At 46.3% G+C, this 19,440-nt stretch overlaps 1 protein-coding gene across 14 annotated transcripts in view; it reads right to left on the bottom strand.

Annotated features, from left to right (window-relative positions):
• Window positions 1-19,440, bottom strand: part of MYCBP2 (MYC binding protein 2) — a 445,111-nt gene that overhangs the window by 316,226 nt on the left and 109,445 nt on the right. For all 14 annotated transcript variants that reach the window (XM_050946493.1, XM_050946502.1, XM_050946519.1 and 11 more), the window contains exons 12-14: window positions 12,226-12,430; window positions 5,125-5,289; window positions 4,258-4,416 (exon numbers count right to left, since the gene is read on the bottom strand). In XM_050946493.1, coding sequence (XP_050802450.1) covers window positions 4,258-4,416; window positions 5,125-5,289; window positions 12,226-12,430 — 529 coding nt within the window. The remainder of the gene's footprint in view (window positions 1-4,257; window positions 4,417-5,124; window positions 5,290-12,225; window positions 12,431-19,440) is intronic.

Below are 19,440 nucleotides of genomic sequence, written 5' to 3'. Positions count from 1 at the left end.
CACATATGGACCAAGCATCTCAAAGAACCTCCAGTTACAGGTAAATAACTTAGTTTTCTTCCTCGAGTGACAAAGTAGTGACGATTGTATTCTACTGAGGATACGTGGGAGGATGCTGCAATGACACTGTGGAATGGAGGACTGTTGCTCTGAAGGACGCATCTGTTGTGGAATCAAACACTAGAGCAGAGTGTGTGGAGGTGGTGTGTACCTAACTCCACATGGCCACCATGCATGTGTCTGCGAGGGGTACATTGTGAAGTGCAGCTGTAGTTTCTGCTTGTGATCTCATACAATGGGCCCAAATCCTTTCAGGTGGGGATTATCCCGATAACTGATAGCAGCACGTAATGCACCCAGAAACCCCCTTGGAGATTTTCTGGAAATGGCTTGCCCTTTGACCCTCTCCAATATGGCTACAAAAAGCCTAGAAGATTTCTGAAATGGCTTTATCTGCTCAAGATAAAAGGCCAAGGACTGTGAATAATCTTACGAGTGAAGCCTTTTTTCTCCATTAAAGACATGAGGCTTGAGGAAAAAGTAGGTAATGGTATGGGTAGGAATTTGGGGCGAAGACGTAAAGAGATCTTGTTTTTATGGAAAGCGGTGAAGGGGTGGTGGTGGGGGGAAATCAGCCATCATGGCTTCCAGTTCACCATCCCTCTAATTGATGAAATGGCAATGAGGTAAGTGACTTTCATGGAAAGTACTGCTAACAGGCAGGAGTCCATAGGTTTGACAGGATGGTCACCAATGAGGTGAGGACTAGGTTACAGTCACAATGGGGAGGTCAATAGGCTGAATAGGAGGGTATTTTCATAGAAGACCTTTCCAGACTCATACAGTTATGGAGTGGGTAAAAATTGAATTGCCGTCCACTGGTAGGTGAAAAGTACTAATGGTAGCTACTTGTATTTAATGGAGCTGAGGGAAAGTCCCGAGTCTTTCAGATACAGGAAATATTCCCAGATTAGTGAGATACCCACCGCTTCAAGGACAAGACCCTGTTGTGTAGCCCAGGAGGTGAACTGCATCCATTTGGCTTGGTACAAGCATCTTGTGGAGTCTTTCCTGCTGCTTGAAAGGACTGCTCACAGTGCCAAAGAATATTCCTGAGCTAATGGAGGTGTATCAGTTGAAGGGTATGCGGGTTGCGGTGTCTTAGCCTGCCAGTGTGTTGAGTCTCTAGCTCCAGGAATGTTCAAAGCATGAGTGGAGGTTGCTTCTACACACAAAGGAGAATTGGAGAAGTCAGAAGGGGGCTATCAGGATGGTTGTTGCTTTCTCTTGTCTGATCTTGTGGATTACTCGTGGTAGGAAGGGTAAGGGGGAGGAGGCATAGTTTGTGCAGTCCAACCAGTTGCCTGACTAGGGAGTCCCCCTGTGATTAGGCTCCAATTCCTCATCTTGAACAATACTAGGTGCATTTGGTGGTGTTATGGGATGCAAAAAGATCCCTCACGGGGGCTCCAGTCAAAGATGTCCATGATTACAGAGTCATGCAATTCACATTCATGGTCAGTTGCAAAGTTTCTGCTGAAAGCATTGGCAAACAAATACTTTCTGGGTGCTCAGTAGATAGGCTACTATCAGAAGAATGTGGTGTCCGATGCACCATTCCTATAGGCATATAACTTCTGTACATAGCATTTGGATCTCATTTCCCCTTGCTTATTTACGTAGAAGAGTGTGGTGACGTTGTCTGAAGTGAGAACAACGTGCCAGTCCTGGATGGCTGGCAGGAACGCCAGGCACACTTTAAGTACTGCCTGGAGTTCCAATATATTTATGTGCATCCTGGCCTCCCATGTTGTGCACGTGCTGTGTGTCATGCAGTCGCCCATGTGGGATGCCTCTGTTATGACTGTAACAGTGGACAAGGTAGAATATCCTCTTGGTGCTGGTACATAAATACCCAGAGATCTTGAAGTGGCTCTACAGTTCATTAGGGAGTGGAAGAATTCATCCATCTTCGAGCTGAAGAGGTGCAATCTGTTGAGTGGGAGGTCTATAGTGTTCTGCACCTCCCTACGGAAAGCCAAAGGTGCGTAACCAGGATTCCCTCCTCATGTCAATCCCCACTGCCAAGACACAGGAAGTTATGTCTAAGGAGTTCACTGTAGCATGGACCTGGAGAGTAACCTGCCCTCTTGTAGAACTGCCTGGAACTATCCAATCTTGCAAAGGTAGATTGTCTGCGAACTCAGCCAATTGCCCATAGTTAATAAAATCATACTTTGCCATCAGGGCTAAGTAATTTGAAATATTAAATTGGAGTCCAACCGAGGAGAAGACCTTTCTGCCTATGATATCTAGGCTCTTACCCTCTCTATCGGACGGGCTGAAGCAGGGCTGTTGTTGCTTGGAATGCTCAAAAGCCACCTGGATGACCAATTAGTTCAGGGGAGGATGAGAGAACAGGAACTCTGATCCTTTGGTGGGGACATAATACCTTTTTTCAGCCCCTTTCGGGAAAGGTGCACATGTGGCTGGGGTTGGAGGATGGCCTCATTGATTGGCAGGGTAACCCTTACTAGTACCAAAGTGTGTAAGATGTCAAGTAGCTGGTGTTGACTGGCTTGTACTTCCTCTAATAGGATCACCAGGGCATTGCCTATTCTCCACAGCAATTCTTGGAACTTACGACAGTTGTCTAGTGGAGAGGAGGGGATTAAAGAGGTGGCTGCATCTGCAGGAGACACGGGATCTCTCTAGATTCACTGGTACCATTGGAGTCGGGCTAACTGGTGCATCATTCAGTGCCACGTTGGAACACCTGCCTTACGAGGGTTGTGGTGATGAGGTGAGGGAGTCCCGGATACCAATTCTGTGGGTCGGGCAAAGTGGGGATGTGGGAACCTTCCGGTAGTTGTGCTTCTGGAACAGGAGCAGTAGATTGTGTCAGACATCTGTATTGTCCAAATCAGATGCGTCAGAAACCCTGCCAAATGCTGGTGGCGTAGGAAACAGAGGCAGCAGGAACATATCGGGGGGAAGTGGGTATTCACCCACGAAAGCTCATGCTCCAATATGTCTGTTAGTCTATAAGGTGCCACAGGACTCTTTGCTGCTTTTACAGATCCAGACTAACATGGCTACCCCTGATACTTGATATCGGGGGAAGGATCCCTTTAATTTGGTGACCGGATCTGGGCCAGTGGAGACCTTAGTCCTTCCAGCACAAACACCACATCGGGATCTGGAGTGCTTCTATGTCCCCAGGGGGGAAGGGGAGAGGGAGTCAATGGTACCCGTTCCACTTGAGAAGCTGGTAACAGGAACTGCATCTGTCTGGAGACAGACTGTTCCCAGGATGCCGGTGGGCCACAAGTGGTGGAGTCGCAGGATCGATGATTATCAAAGGTGGATCCAGAAATTGGTGTGGTTGTTACTCGGTCTTGTGAGACTCGGAACACGTGGCTCCTTCATGGACAGAACTTGTGGACAGTGCCGAATCCTTCTTAGACTTGGAGGAAGACTTACTGTCATGCTTATGCACATGCTTCCTTGGTTCAGGGGTGGCCCCAGCGCAGGAGCCGTAACACTGATACAAGCGGATCCCAGTGGCAAGGGAAGTACTCTTCACCTGTTCAGGACAACGTATGGGGCGGTTCCTGGGCCAAGATCCGATGACAGTTCCATGGCAGTCTCCATAAGGTTCTCCTGAGGTGGAGAGTCCAATTCTCTTGAGAACAGGCAGGAAAGGAGAGGCAGATACTGCATCTTGACGTGATATGGGTTTCTCCCAAACTGTTGGAAAATGAGTGAGGGCAGAAAGCACAGATTTTGAACCCCAGAGGCTTCAGCATAATCCAGTACCCTGGGGAGAGGGGAGCGTTTGCCGAGAAACACTGCCAAAGTGGCGTCACAAGTCCTAAATCTGGTACAAAAGAAAAAATTCAAACAAAAATAAAAAAGGGAATATAGAACAAAATAATACATCTAAACTACAAACAGTATTAAGGATATTTAGAAAAGTTTTGGAAAGTGCATCACAAAGATGACAGGAAAATAAAAGCTTCAACTCGAACCATGCACCCTTTATCACCTCAGGCGAAACCACAAGGCAGCTCAGGGCGTACGTGCGGACTGCCAAACAGTACCACCTTCAAAAGTTCTGACACCAGGCTCATGCATATAACCCTCAGTAGAATACAATAGGGACCAGCACTTGAAGAAGAATATATTGTTTCTAACACAATTTGAAAAAGAAATTAGCTAAGTTTTTATTATTTTCTAAAAAAACAAGCAGCTCACCTTTTCCTCCCTGGCTCATGGAGCCTGTGTCTCGTCCACACTGTCCTTTATTATTCACACCAAATGTCCAAATCTCTCCATTCTTCATTAGCACACATGTATGAGCTTTGCCCATAGCTACCTGAGTCACAAAATGGCCTTTCAGATCTGTTACTAAACCTGTGAGATATAAAATATTTGGGTGATGAACAGCATTCTCTCTCTCTGGATCAGACATTCACTATATCACAAGTACTGCTGAAAAAACATTTAATTTTTTTTAAATCGGGAGCAGAGGTAAGGTGAGAATGATGGAATATTGGAGTTAGTAAAACACATGCCTGATCTACACCTAAAGCTTAGGTTCACCTAGTTATGTCATACAGTGGTATGAAAAATTCATACCCGAGAAATGTAGTTAAATTGACATAAAGCCCCAGTACAGACACCAATTAGGTTGCTGGAAAAATTCTTCTGTCGACCTAGCTATCACCTCTCAAGGGGATGGTCTAACTACAGCTATGGGGGAAAAAACCCTTCCATCACTGTAACAAGTGTCTATACTACAGCCCTACAGCTGTAGCTGTGCTGCTGTAGCGTCTGTAATGTAGATAAGGCCAGAGGTAGTGCAGAACAAGCAAAGAGGGAAGAACAGTCATAACTAATCTGTCCAGTCAATACAATAAATGTACAAGTTTTTTATTAAGTGTTTTCATACAGAACCATAATCCAATTGGAACAAAAATTTCTCTAACATGTCATTTAAACTGGCATGTTTCAATGCCGAATAACTGCAACCAAACAATATTTTAAAGACATGTCTCTCTTACATCTGTACTTAATTGGCATTATTTGGCTTCAAATAATGTCTCTCAGATATCAACTTACTTGTGTTGTCAGAGTAAATGGCATCTTTTCCAAACATATAGAGTTCTCCATCTTTTGAAATGACAGAACTGCTCCCATTATTGCATGCTGTATATACAACAATCTTTCCTTCCATTTTAATGATCTTTTTAGGCTTATAGGGTTTTGACTGCCGTCTGCTTTTAGCTTTAAAAGAAAAGGCATTTTACAAATATGTTTCACCAAAAAGTGAGGGCAAAAAGAAAATAAGCTTTTAACCAGCTAAACTACGAACATTTGTTTCATAATACAATAATGTTTCCTTAGACTATGCCTACAAAAATCTGCTTGCTGATTCTCTCACTGAAAGCAATTTTTTGGTTAGTTTTTTTAAAATACCATTAACTTACTCATCATTAATGGAATGGTAGGCAAGCAAAATCTGTGTCCAGGCCAGGGGTCGGCAACCTCTGGCACGCAGTTCGCCAGGGTAAGCACCTTGGCAGGCCGAGCCAGTTTATGTATCTGCCACATTGGCAGGTTCGGCAGACCGTGGCTCCCATTGGCTGTGGTTCGCTGTCCAAGGCCAAAGTGGGCGGCGGGAAGCGCTGTGGGGCAAGGGATGTACTGGCCGCGGCTTCCTGCCACCCCATTGGCCTGGGATGGCGAACCACAGCCAGTGGGAGCTGCGGTCCGCCGAACCTGCCAACCCGACAGATAAACAAACTGGCTCGGCCCACCAGGGTGCTTACCCTGGCGAGCTGCGTGTCAGAGATTACCGACCCCTGGTCTAGGCTGACATTTTCATGATGACTCTACAAGGCTTCTTTAGTTGGTTCGTTTATACTCAATGTAACAATAAGTGATCCTAAAAAGCAATACTTGCTCACAAAAAAGTTTGTTTGAAACCGAAAAGATGCATAAGCAAAATCTGAAGTCATTTGTATCACAGCAAGTCTGCAGACCAAATTTTTATTATTTAAAAATCTTGATTTAAAAGTTAAATCCTCCAGCAATCTGTCCGATCAAGACGTGATCATGTTCCCATTTAAAGTCTCATTAAGCTTCAAAAGAAGGCACAATATTAAACTTCCCTAATAGTTGTGCTAATTCTATCAATATTTTAGCTAGAACTGTAACAAGATTAAGCCCCAATGAAAACCAACTGACAATTATATTACTGTTAAGATTTCCTGCAATTGTTCGGAAACTGTAGAAATTGCAAGTAAATTTTGAACAGTCTGTCCTATTTTACATCATAAATATGTATCTACTTATTTTACAAGCTTCCTCTGGACACATTCAGCAAAATCAAGGTTGCAACTGCAGTTTAGTTTTAAACCTCTCACTGTCTCCTAACTTTGCCACCAGAGTTTTGGGGCCCCTTTCTGATGCCACCTGCACCACAAGAGAAAATGTTTGGGACTCTTAATCCCACCAAATTTACTGGATCCCCCACTTAGAAACCCTGCAAGGGGGGCAGGTCACAGAGCCTGGCTCCAACTCATGCTCAGTATCTATACTACAATTTTTAGCCATGCAGACTAAGTTGTGAAAGCCTGAATCAACTGACCTTAGCTCTTAGACTCGGTGCCACAGGTTTTTTTTCCACTGCAGTACAGAGGTACCACAAACACACAACTTGACAATGCCATTTTGAGAGAGTCACCGTTCAGAATAGAACTAGACTACGGCCATGTCCACACTGCACTTCCATGGTTAAAACTTTTGTTGTTCAGGGATGTGAAAAAACTGCACCCTTGAACAACAAAAGTTTTAATAACGGAAAGCACCAGTGGAGACAGCGCTTCGTCGACAAGACCCGCTCTCCTGTCAAAGCTACCACCCCTCACAGGGGGTGGTTTTATTTGGTCACCGGGAAACCGCTCTCCCAGCGACAAAGAGCAGCTACTCTGCTTCCCTTACAATGGCGTAACTGCAGCAGCACAGCTGCACCGTTATTCAGTGCGTAGCGTGCAGCCTAAGTTTGCATAGTCAGAACAATGATCTTAGCAGCTGCTCTTTGAATGGACCGTAGACAGTCAGATGGGTGGCAGAAGGCCAAAAGGTATTCTTCTGTACTCATTCTTCTAGCACACTTCTTGGATCTGAAAATTAAAACTGTTTACACTGTTCCTTTATTAAATCAATAACCTAGCAACCTCTGTTTAGAAATGTAATTTCACTATCGCTTTATTATTGAAGTGCAGTAGTGACCAGTTAAGGTGAGCAAAACTTTGCTGTAAAAGGAATACAAATAGACAGATTTGAAAATAGCTAAGCCACATCAGAGTATGGGTCAGACTTTGTGGTACAAATGAGGTCATAAGGTCACCGAGTTCCTTCTCCAAATTCCTTGGTTTGAAGTTTTCAAGTAATGAGGAACCAGACAAGTACAGTACTTAGGGTAGGTAGTTGAGAGTTGGCAGGTTCAGGGCCTGCCACAGGCCCTCACCACTGAAAACAGAATGGGGAGCTAAAAATGGACGTGCTTAGTGCCTATCACACAAAACTGAGACTGAGAAGAAGAGCTGAGAATAAGGAAACTTAGGGGATACCACAGGTACATCGGGCAGAGACCAGAAAGAGCTGAGCCTTGGGAAACTGCTCAGGCCCCACTCCAGTCAGACTCAACAGCAGCTCCTCAAGGAAAACCTCTGTTACTGAGAGGCTGAGTGAATGACCTGCCCACAGACTCAACCTGGTCATTTAAAGAGAGGCCTGTACCCCAAAGCACCATGAATTCAAATCCTCTATTTGCTTGACTTCTGTGATGAGTTTTATGTGAATCAGTTCTAGGGACATGAGGGGGAAAGGAGTTCAGGAGAGCTGGCTGATTTTAGAGAACTCTTATTGAGGATGCAGGAGCAAACCATCCCTATGTGTAGAAAGAATAGTAAATATGGCAGGCGACCAGCTTGGCTTAACAGCGAAATCCTTGCTGATCTTAATCACAAAAAAGAAGCTTATAAGCAGTGGAAGCTTGGACAAATGACCAGGGAGGAGTATAAAGAAAGGCATGCCGGAGTGAAATCAGGACAGCCAAATCACAACTGAAGTTTCAGCTAGCAAGGGATGTTAAAAGTAACAACAAGGGTTTCAACAGGTATGTTAGCAACAAGGTGGTGGTCAGGGAAAGTGTGGACCCCTTACTGAATGGGGGAGGCAACCTAGTGACAGAGGATGTGGAAAACGCTAGTGTACTCAATGCTTTTTTTGCCCCATCTTCACAAACAAGGTCAGCTCCCAGACTACTGCACTGGGCAGCATAGTATGGGGAGGAGGTGGTGACCAGCCCTCTGTGGAGAAAGAAGTGGTTCAGGACTATTTAGAAAAGCTGGATGAGCACAAGTCCATGAGGCTGGATGTACTGCATCCAAGGGTGCTAAAGGAGTTTGCTGGTGTGAATACAGAGCCATTGGACATTATCTTGAAAACTCATGGTGATCGGGGAAGGTCCTAGATGACTGGAAAAAGGATAATGTAATGCTCATCCTTAAAAAAGGGAAGGAGGAGGATCCAGAGAACTACAGGTCAGTCAGCCTCACTTCAGTCCCTGGAAAAATCATGGAGCAGGTCCTCAAGGAAACCATTTTGAAATACTTCAAGGAGAGGAAAGTGATCAGGAACAGTCAGCATGGATTCATCAAGGGCAAGTCATGCCTGACTAACCTAACTGCCTTCTGTGATGAGATAATGGACTCTGTGGATGAGGGGAAAGCAGTGGACGTGTTATTCCGTGACTTTAGCAAAGCTTTTGATACAGTCTCCCACAGTAGTCTTGCCAGCAATTTAAAGAAGCATGGGTTGGATGAATGGACTATAAAGTGGAAAGAAAGCTGGCTAGATCATCTGGCTCAACAGGTAGTGATCAATGGCTCCATGTCTAGTTGGCAGCTGGTATCAAGTGGAGTGCCCCAAGGGTCAGTCCTGGGGCCGGTTTTGTTCAATATCTTTATTTATGACCTGGAGGATGGCACGGATTGCCCCCTCAGCAAGTTTGCAGGTGAAACTGAACTGGGAGCAGAGGTAAACATTCTGGAGTGTAGGGATAGGATACAGAGGGATCTAGACAAATTAGAGGATTGGGCCAAAAGAAATCTGATGAGGTTCAACAATGACAAGCGCAGAGTCCTGCACTTAGGATGGAAGAATCCCATGCACTGCAACAGACTAGGGACTGAGTGACTAGGCAGCAGTTCTGCAGAAAAGGGCCCAGTGGTTACAGTGGACGAGAAGCTGGATATGAGTCGACAGTGGGCTCTTGTTGCCAAGAAGGCTAACAGCATTTTGGGCTGTGTAAGTAGGAGCATTGCGCCAGCAGACTGAGAGACGTGATCATCCCCCTCTATTTGGCATTGGTGAGGCCTCATCTGGAGTACTGTGTCCACTTTTGGGCCCCACACTACGAGAACGCAGAAAAATTGGAAAGAGTCCAGCAGAGGGCAACAAAAATGATTAGGGGGCTGGGGCACGACTTATGAGGAGAGGCTGAGAGAACTGGGATTGTTTAGTCTGCAGAAGAGAAAAATGAGGGAGGATTTGATAGCTGCTTTCAACTACCTTAAAGGGGATTCCAAAGAGGATGGATCTAGACTGTTCTCAGTGGTAGCAGATGGCAGAACAAGGAGTAATGGTCTCAAGTTGCAGTGGGGGAGGTTTAGGTTGGATATTAGGAAAAACTTTCACTAGGAGGGTGGTGAAGCATTGGAATGGATTACCTAGGGAGGTGGTGGAATCTCCTTCCTTAGAGATTTTTAGGGTCAGGCTTGACAAAGCCCTGGCTGGGATGATTTAGTTGGGGATTGGTCCTGCTTTGAGCCAGGGTTTGGACTAGATGACCTCCTGAGGTCCCTTCCAACTCTGATATTTATGATTATTAGATCTCCAAGAACTTTACAACATTATCCCCATTTTACATATGGGAAACTAAGGCACAGAGAAGTGAAGTGATTTGCCCAAGGTCATGAAGCAGATCAGTGGCAGAGATGGGAATAGTCTCAGTTCAGCGGTCTTCCACTAGGCCACACGGTTACTATGTGATTCCTCAGTGCTCCTCCCTACTCCTGCACATTCTGTTATAGCGGAATGGTGAAAATGGTTGTGTTTTAATACATTTGCAATATATAATTGCTAAGAAGGATGATGAGTAAAATCTTATTGTCTGTGCCCCAAAATCCTGACCATTTTAATACATGATAGTTTCCCTCCCACTGAGCATTTGAATGTGTAATTTATCTTTTCAAAAATATTTTCAGTACCTTCTGAATATTCTGCTGTACTCGTATTACATTTCTTAAAACATACACACACACACACCCTGAGACAGAGGCAGATTTTCTCCAAGTGTTTACAGTTTATTCTCAGATTTCTGCACAAAGTGTGTTTTAAAACTTCAAAGTTGCTAGGATTGGAACTTAATTAAATTGTTTTTTTCTGGGGGCTGTATCAAATGACCCCAAATTTAGATCACTAACCCCAGCTTGAACTCCCATGAGACATAGGAAATGTGAAGACAATTTGTATGCATGCAAATTTTAGATTTTGAAGATTTATGGTTTAAACAGGAAGGGCTTCCTCAATGTTACCTAGAACAGAACTGGTGCTCCATTATACTACTATATGATTCCTGGAGTTCTACACATGGATCAGAAGCATAAAAGGCTCAGAGAGGTGGTAAGTGACCCATTCATCTCAATGAGAAGTTCTCTGCTGAAAAAATATCACATGGAGAGGAGTACAGCCTGAAACCATAGTTCTGAGACATGTGAACGATTCCAGTCTTGTCAGTGAGTACTCCCTTCCCACCTCATGAGTGCTGAAGAGTTTTGATAAGATACCAAGCTTACCCGTTTTTTCAGCTCCTAATTTGAGTCTCACTGTATTCTTGGTACATGTTCCAAGCATGCCTGTTTAAACTCCTCACCCAGAGGGACAGGGCTTACCCAGATCTTTTCTCACATAGAGGGAAGGACTAGGGAGAGAGGTAGACACCCCAAGAAAGGCAAGACCCCCGCCCCTCAGAACTTGGCTCACATGAGGGGTCAAGGGTGGGAGGGAAGACCCCTAGATGGGTAGAACCCCCCCAGATACTGATACACACATGGGGCAGGGATCAGACCACGGGGGGGACAGCAGGGACCCCCAGAACCTAACATGTGGGGGGAAGGAGCGGGGCTCAGACCACCCCAGATAGACAAGTCCCTTTCAGAACCTGGCTTACATGGCGAGGAGGAGCAGAAACAGATAGGCAGATTACACCCCTAATCAGCAGCATCCTAATCCCTCCCCTAATCAAACCTGCCATCTTCTCTGTTCCAATACAATTCCAAATCAACACTCCAACTCCTAGTCCAGTGGACCTTCACTGCACTCTGTCAAGCACCAGTGATCCCAGGATGGCTTACTGATGGTTTGCAGAAGTTAATGGAAGGTTAAGCTTCTGGGATCTTTCAGAGAGTATATCTACACTTGGAGCTGCAGGTGTGATTCTCACTTCAAGTAGACTCACACTAGCCCTCATTGAGATAGCAGGCAAAAAATAGTGTAACCTCAGTAGCAGAGAAAGTGTTAGAGGCAGCACAGCCACAAACCCACATGAGCACAGTGAGTATGCATTCAGCACAGCTAGCGCATGCCACCACTCACTGTTGCCCATGCTGCTCTAGCTACACTACTGTTTTTAGTGTGCTAGCTCAATGAGAGCTAGCACAAGCACGTCTACGTGAGCTCTGATTCACAACCAAAGCTCCAAGTGTAGACATACCCTGAGGGTCTCCTTAAGGGCTGGGATCAAAGAAGCCAGTATTAAGATTGTATAGGAAGTGTCTCAATTCTACATTTCCTTGTTTTCCAACATTTATGCATTAAGTAACATTAATATTCAAGGGGTCCAGTGGCACCTTAATGATGAATATGCTTGTGAACATCGCTTTTTATGTTTGCTGCTGGGTTCAAACACAAACTTGTGTTTACTTGCAGATACTGTGCACAAGTATGTTGATGATATGTTCGTGCATTGCTCTAGTAGCCTACTCATTTTTCCCTTCACACCTTAAGGACTGGTTAATACTGATTTTACTCGTATAATTTACAAATACCAATTCTGTATTAAGCCATTGATAATACAATAGTAAAACCTACTTGATTCACCATCCTCTCCTTTACTAGCAGAGCCTGTAAAGAATATACTTCCATCCTCTGCAACAAGTAAGGCATGCGAACCATCATGTCCGACTGAGAACTGGATAATCTTTGGAGATTTCGTGACTGGCAGCTCAACCCATTTTCCTGCTGAAGGACCACCTTGTTTGATTCCCAGGCTCTGATATTTGCCAGTGTAATAAATCTGAAAGAAAAAAGTTATACTGTTCTATCATGTCATAATACTTCAAACGAAACAATAATTGAATCTAACAAAAGCAAGATTCAAAATAAAGGGGTTCAAGGATTTTTCCCATTTGATGATTTAATGATAAATAAGTTAAAAATTAGTCTTAATAATAACCTTAGAAAAGTTTACTATAAATGATAACCAAAACCGGACATATTTTGAGATACGACCTAAGCAAGATGAAATAGAACATAACAGAAACATGCATTTTTCCCCCAAGATACTCTATGCCATAGCGCTCTTCCTTCGTTTGCTCAAAAAAACTTTTGATAGTTAATTATGCATTAATGCACCCAAAACTACATGAGGATTCATTGATTACAGGAGCAGATTAACAGAAAAAGACTGTTACTCACCTTTGTAACTGTTGTTCTTCGAGAGCTTGCTCATATCGATTCCAATTAGATGTGTGTGCGCACCGCGTGCACGTTCATCGGAAGATTTTTACCCTAGCAACACTCAGTGGATCAGCTGGGTCTCCCCCTGGACTGGCGCCGTTATGGCGCCGGATATATACCCCTGCCGACGCAACGGCCTTTCAGTTCCTTCTTACCGCCCGTGACGGTCATTAGAACTGTGAAGCGCGGCTTTGCTGATCTCCACGTCCCTAGCTACTCGTAGTTCTTTGCCGTTTATTGTGTGTATAGTTCGAGTTCTTGTAGTTATAGTTAGTATTAGTTACTGTATTTATATTTAGTGTATATAGTTTAAGGGGGGGGATCGGGGATTAGCCCCCTTTCCTCCACCCCAGTACGGGTCCATGCCCAAGGCACCGGGATTCAAACCGTTCTCGGCGTGCCAAAAGCCGATGCCAATAGGGGATCCCTACGACTCTTGCCTCAAGTGCCGAGGGGAAACCCACCTTACCAATAAGTGCCACATCTGCAAGTCGTTTAAACCAAGGACGAAGAAGGAGCAGGACTTTCGATTGAAACAGCTCCTCATGGAGTCGGCACTTAGTCCTGCAGCGTCGGTACCGAGCTCCCAACAGACTGCTTCTGTAAGGAGTGCCCCTTCGGCCCCGGACCACTCCGGTACCGAGAAGGAGCCCCGGAACCCACTCCACCAGCACCGACATCTGCTCAGCACTGCTCCCTGTCCCCGAGACCCAGGAAGCAACATAGCGCTCCAGCTGCTTCAGTGCCACAGAAGGAGTGCTCTTCAAAGACAGTTCGTCCGGCACCGTCCTCTGCCACAGCACCGTCGACTGTGGTATCTCTGACTGCGGCTCCACCGAGCGCGGCACCGTCGATTCCGGTCCCACAAGGGCCGTTGAGTCCAGTGCCTGACAGCTCCCCGGCTCACGTTGTGGTTGAGCTTGCCCTCTCTTCTACACCGGAGACCTTCTCCACAGCAAGGGAGCTCATTGCCATGTCAGAGTCGACATGGCCTCAACCCCTGGCACCGCCGGTGCGGGTCATACAATCCATCACAAAACCGGCCCTGGTAAGGCCACCTTCCGTTGGTCCAATAGAGAGATGTCGTTCAAGATCATGGTCTCACAGATGCTCTCGATCACGCCGTTCCTGCTCCCGGAACCGCTCGCAGTCCCGACACCACTCTCCATCACAGTACCAGTCACACTCGCGGCACAGTTCGACATCTCGTTCGTCGGCTGGATACTCCCGGTACCAATCCGACTCACGGCACCACCCTCAGCACCATGTATCCCGCAGTCGCTCCAGACAAAGGAGCTCGAGATCTCGGTCGACCTCCCGACACCGCTACGGTAGAAGGTCTCGGTCTCGCTCACGGTACCGTTATAGCTCCTGGTACCGCTCCCCGGTACCGCCCTGGGATCAAGCATCCAGAACAGTGGCGCCCTCCCAGGGTCTATCGGCACCACCATGGTCATTGAGACACACATCGGTGCCATCGCAGGCTGGTAGCGCATCCTATCCTCAGGAGCGTGACTCTGACGTCCCCAGCCATATATTCCCAGAGAGCCAGAGTCACAAGCAAGGGCCTCATCACCGGTCCTTCTGGACACCGTGGGCATACCATCAGTGGTGAACGAGAGGAAGCGTCATGGCCAGCAAGCCCCAGCTCCTAAGTCAAAGGAGGCTAGACGCATGGACCTCCTAGGCCGCAAAATACACTCAGCCAGGGGCCTCCAACTTAGGGTGGCAAATCAACAAGCACTCCTAAGTAGATATAACACACACATGGGTGTCCTTGGGGAAGTTTACAGAGCTTCTTCCCCAGGAATCCCATCAAGAATTTAAGGCCCTACTTGAGGAGGGTAAAAAGGTAGCAAGAACCTCCCTTTAAGCCTCTCTCGATGCAGCGGACTCTGCAGCCAGAACCCTGGCGTCAGGAGTGACGATGAGGCGTATCTCCTGGCTCCAGGTATCAGGCCTTCCCCTTGAATTACAACAAACTATTCAGGATTTGCCCTTCGAAGGCCAGGCCTGTTCTCAGATAAAAACTGATCCCGGATTGCCAAGTCTGAAGGACAATCGCGTTATAATGCGCTCGCTGGGTATGCACACGCCAGTGACCCAATGCAGGACCTTCCGGCCCCAGCCACACCGCCCTAATGCCCCACCTAGGCCGCATCAGGACTTTAGCAGAAGGCGTGGTACAGGGAATCATCGGAGACAGTCTGGTCCTCAAGGAGGTCAAAATCAGGCGCCCCCTAAACCATCAGTGGGGCCCAAGCAGAACTTTTGATGGGATGCCCGAGGGCGGCCCACCAGTTGCTCTACTGGATCCTTCTCCTCCCTTTTTCAACCGCCTCTCACAATTCCTCCCTGCCTGGTCCCAGCTAATTTCAGTTCATTGGGTCCTGTGCACGGTGGAAGTGGGATACTACCTCCAGCTTGTTTCGTTTCAACCCCGCCTTCCCACCCTCTCTCCCCCCGTCCCTCTTCAGGGACCCTTCTCACGAGCAATTCCTCTTACAAGAGGTCCAATCACTCCTAGCCATAGGAGACGGAGGAAGTGCCAAAAGACATGAGGGGCAAGGGGTTTTATTCCTGCTACTTCCTAATCCTCAAGGCAAAGGGAGGTCTATGACCGATCCTAGACCTGCAAGAGCTCAACAAATTTATGATAAAGCTGAAGTTCCGCATGGTAACCCTGGGGACCATTATCCCGTCCCTGGATCCAGGAGACTGGTATGCTGCCCTCAATATGAAGGATGCGTATTTCCACATCGCAATTTACCCACCACACAGATGGTACCTCCATTTTGTGGTCAACCATCAACACTTTCAGTTCACTGTACTTCCATTTGGCCTTTCTACAGCTCCACGTGTGTTCCCAAATGCATGGCTGTAGTTGCTGCCTCCCTCTGGTGGCGTCAGGTACACGTCTACCCATATCTCGACGATTAGCTCATCCGAGGGACTTCCGAGTTACAAGTGTCGCAGCACCTGAGCATCGTCAAAGACCTCTTTGGGAGTATAGGCCTGATGATCAATACGGAGACGTCTACTCTGACACCCACGCAGAGAACAGACTTCATAGGAGCGGTTCTGGACTCCAATCCGGCCATAGCCTGCCTCCCGCAGTCACGTTTTCAAGCAATGGCTTCAATTATTCGAGGTCTTCAAACCTTCCCGACAATGTCAGTGCGTACCTACCTCAGCCTAGTAGGTCACATGGCCTCCTGCACCTTCGTGACCAAGCACGCGAGGCTACACCTCTGTCCCTTTCAAACCTGGCTTGCTTCAATATACGAACCAAGCAGAGACAGCCTGGACTCGGTGCTCACTACTCCTCAGAAGGTTCTGGGCTCCCTAATCTGGTGGCTAAACCCCACTCTAGTCTGTGCAGGGATGCCATTCCACCCACCACAACCCTCGATGGCCCTAACCACGGATGCGTCATCTCTGGGTTGGGGTGCCCACCTCGAGGGCCTTCGCACTCAAGGCCTCTGATAGCCTCAAGAGCTGGCCTTGCACATCAATGTGAGCTGAGAGTGGTCCATCTAGCATGCCAGGTGTTTTGAGATCATCTCCAAGGCCGTTGTGTATCAGTGTTCACGGACAACACAACGGCCATGTTTTACATAAACAAGCAGGGCGGAGCACACTTCTCCCTCCTTTGTCAAGAAGCCATCAACCTCTGGGACATTTGCATAGCCCATTCAATCGATTTGGTAGTGTCTTCTCTCCCAGGAGTCCAGAACACTCTAGCAGATCACCTCAGCAGATCCTTCCTGTCTCACGAGTGGTCGATTCATCCGGACGTCATCCATTCTGTTTTCCGGAAGTAGGGGTCCAGCAGCTCCCATTGGCCTGGAGCAGCGAACCGCGGCCAATGGGAGCTGCGATTGGTTGGACCTGCAGACGTGGCAGGTAAACAAACCAGTCCAGCCCACCAGGGGCTTTCCCTACACAAGCAGCATCCCAAGTTTGGGAAAACACTATGTCAGTACATAATGTACTTTTGGCACTTAGTGTCATGATCTGGTACAAGGCACATGGTAAAACACTGACAAAATGAGTTAAAGTAAGAAGAGTCAGTCTGAACATTGCTTTTAAAAAAATATGAATTTATACATCATCCAATACCAAAAACTGTCTTTTTTTGGGGGCAATCTTGTAAATAAAAAGGAATATAGGACAGAACAAGAAGCAGTGGTCTCAACTTGCAGTGAGGGGGGTCTAGGTTGGATATTAGGAAAAACTATTTCACTAGGAGGGTGGTGAAGCATTGGAATGGATCACCTAGGGAGGTGGTGGAATCTCGATTCTTAGAGGTTTTTAAGGCCCAGTTTGACAAAGCCCTGGCTGGGATTATTTAGTTGATGTGGGTCCTGCTTTGAGGGGGGGTTGGACTTGACATCCTGAGGTCTCTTCCAACTCTAATCTATTTTAAGAACTGCAATACCAAAATCAGACCACTGTTGCATCTGGTCCCAGTAGCCTCTCTGCAGCAATAACCAGTACCAAGTTACAAGAGACCTTACAGTGCACAATTACGAAATAACCTGCCCACAGAGGATGTTTCTTCTTAAACCTCACCAACTTAGTTATTGGCTTATGCTACAATACACATAAGTACATTAAAAAATATATCCTATGTAATGTACTCTTATCCGTATCTGAATCTCTGAGTACTTCCCACGCAATTAGTGGTCACTTAAGCTCTCTATCCTGTGCCACTCTTCACATATCCTCTGCGTTAAGTCAAGTCCCATAGGTTTTCCCTCTGAGGGTACGTCTTACCTACCCGCCGTGTCGGTGGGTAGCAATCGATTGCCCGGGGATTGATATATCGCGTCTCATCTAGACGTGATAGCTCGATTCCATAACTCCACCAACCCGGAGTTGCAGAATCGACAGGGGGAGCTGCGGACATCGGTCCCGCACCGTGAGGACGGTGAGTAATTCGATCTTAGATACTTCGACTTCAGCTACATTTTTCACGTAGCTGAAGTTGCGTATCTAAGAGATTTTCCCCCATAGCGTAGACCGGCCCTTAATAGCACTCAGTGGAGGGATTCTTTCAATCCACCTGTTTTGCATGTTTCTCTAGCTGCTCAATAGCACACCTATCATGGCAGATAATCTGGCTTTATTCTTTACACACGTCCCATATATTTCCATTTTCTTTTCTGGATAATTTTGGCCTAAGGAGTTGTTGAACTCTGACAAATCTTGGCATTTGTTATAAACTCATTCCATTAATTAAACTAGAATTTTTGAGGCATTTTGTTTTGGAAGGCATTTAAATGTCTGTCTGTAGATTCAGTGGGATTTCCAGTTTTTATACGCACGTTAGGCCTGAAATATCCATATGTCTATTCCACCAAGCTTTGGTCTTCAATATCTTATGGGAATTAATTCCACAGGTTAAATACACTCTACCTAAGTAAGTATTTACTTTCTTCCTTTCAGACTCTCATACTACCTCCTGAGGCAGCAGGTTCTGAAGCGGTCTTGCAGTACATTTGGCCACTTCTTTGAGACAGTGTTGCAGGCATCACATCCTTTAGCTAAGTGCCATTCTTAGTGGCTTAGACAGTTCTTTTACAGACTCACCTGAATCATGGAACATCACAAGGCAAGAGGAAATAACTGTTATTTACTGTAACTGTGGTTTTTTTGAGATGTGATGCAAACATGTATTCAACTTAGGTATGCACATACCTAGCACACTGGAGCTGTACAGTACCTGTAGAGGTGCAGCATTCCCACGTCCTGGCTGTGGCTCCTCCCCCGGCTATATGAGGTGATACTGCCCCAACAACTCCCTCAGTTCCTTTGCACTAAAAGCTCAAGAGTAGACTATGATGCAGAGGGGATGGAGAGTGGGTCATGGAATACACATCTGCATCACATCTCCAAGAACCACAGTTACAGTAAGTAACCGTTCCTCCTTCTTGGAGTTGATGCAGATGTATATTCCACTTAGGGCTTGTCTACACTTACAGGGGGATCGATGCGCAGCGATAGATGCATCGGCGGTAGGTTTAGAAGACCTGTTAAATAGGCCACCGATAGCTCTCCCGTCGACTCCTGTACTCCACCAGATTGAGAAGAGTAAGAGGAGTCAACGGGAAAGCATCTCCCGTCGACACCACGTAGCGTGGACTCCACTGTAAGTAGATCTAAGCTATGTTAACTTGAGTGACGCTACTCACGCAACTCAAATTGCATAGCTTAGATTGACTTTTCCCTGTAGTGCAGACAAGGCCTCAGTTCACTCACAAGCAATATGGAAATATCACTGAGGAACACTATCGGCGTTGCTTGCGTTCTCGTCGAATGAATTTGTATCTGCTGGGAATGCATAGCTGAAGCTCTCATATACAATCTTGGTACAAGATATTATCCATCTAGAGATCGTCTGTGCAGAGACCCCTTTCCCTTTTGTGAAGTCCACATATGAAACGGACAGGTGATGCAAAGTATGAAACAGTTCGGTCCTGTTCAGATGAAAGGTTAGATACTGTTTGACATCCAACATATGGAGGGGCTGTTTCTCTGGTAAGGAATGTGTCTTAGGGAAAA

This window comes from Gopherus flavomarginatus, chromosome 1 (assembly GCF_025201925.1).
Source record: "Gopherus flavomarginatus isolate rGopFla2 chromosome 1, rGopFla2.mat.asm, whole genome shotgun sequence".
Taxonomy (NCBI): Eukaryota; Metazoa; Chordata; order Testudines; family Testudinidae; genus Gopherus; species Gopherus flavomarginatus.
This window is presented reverse-complemented; position numbering and strand designations above follow the sequence as displayed.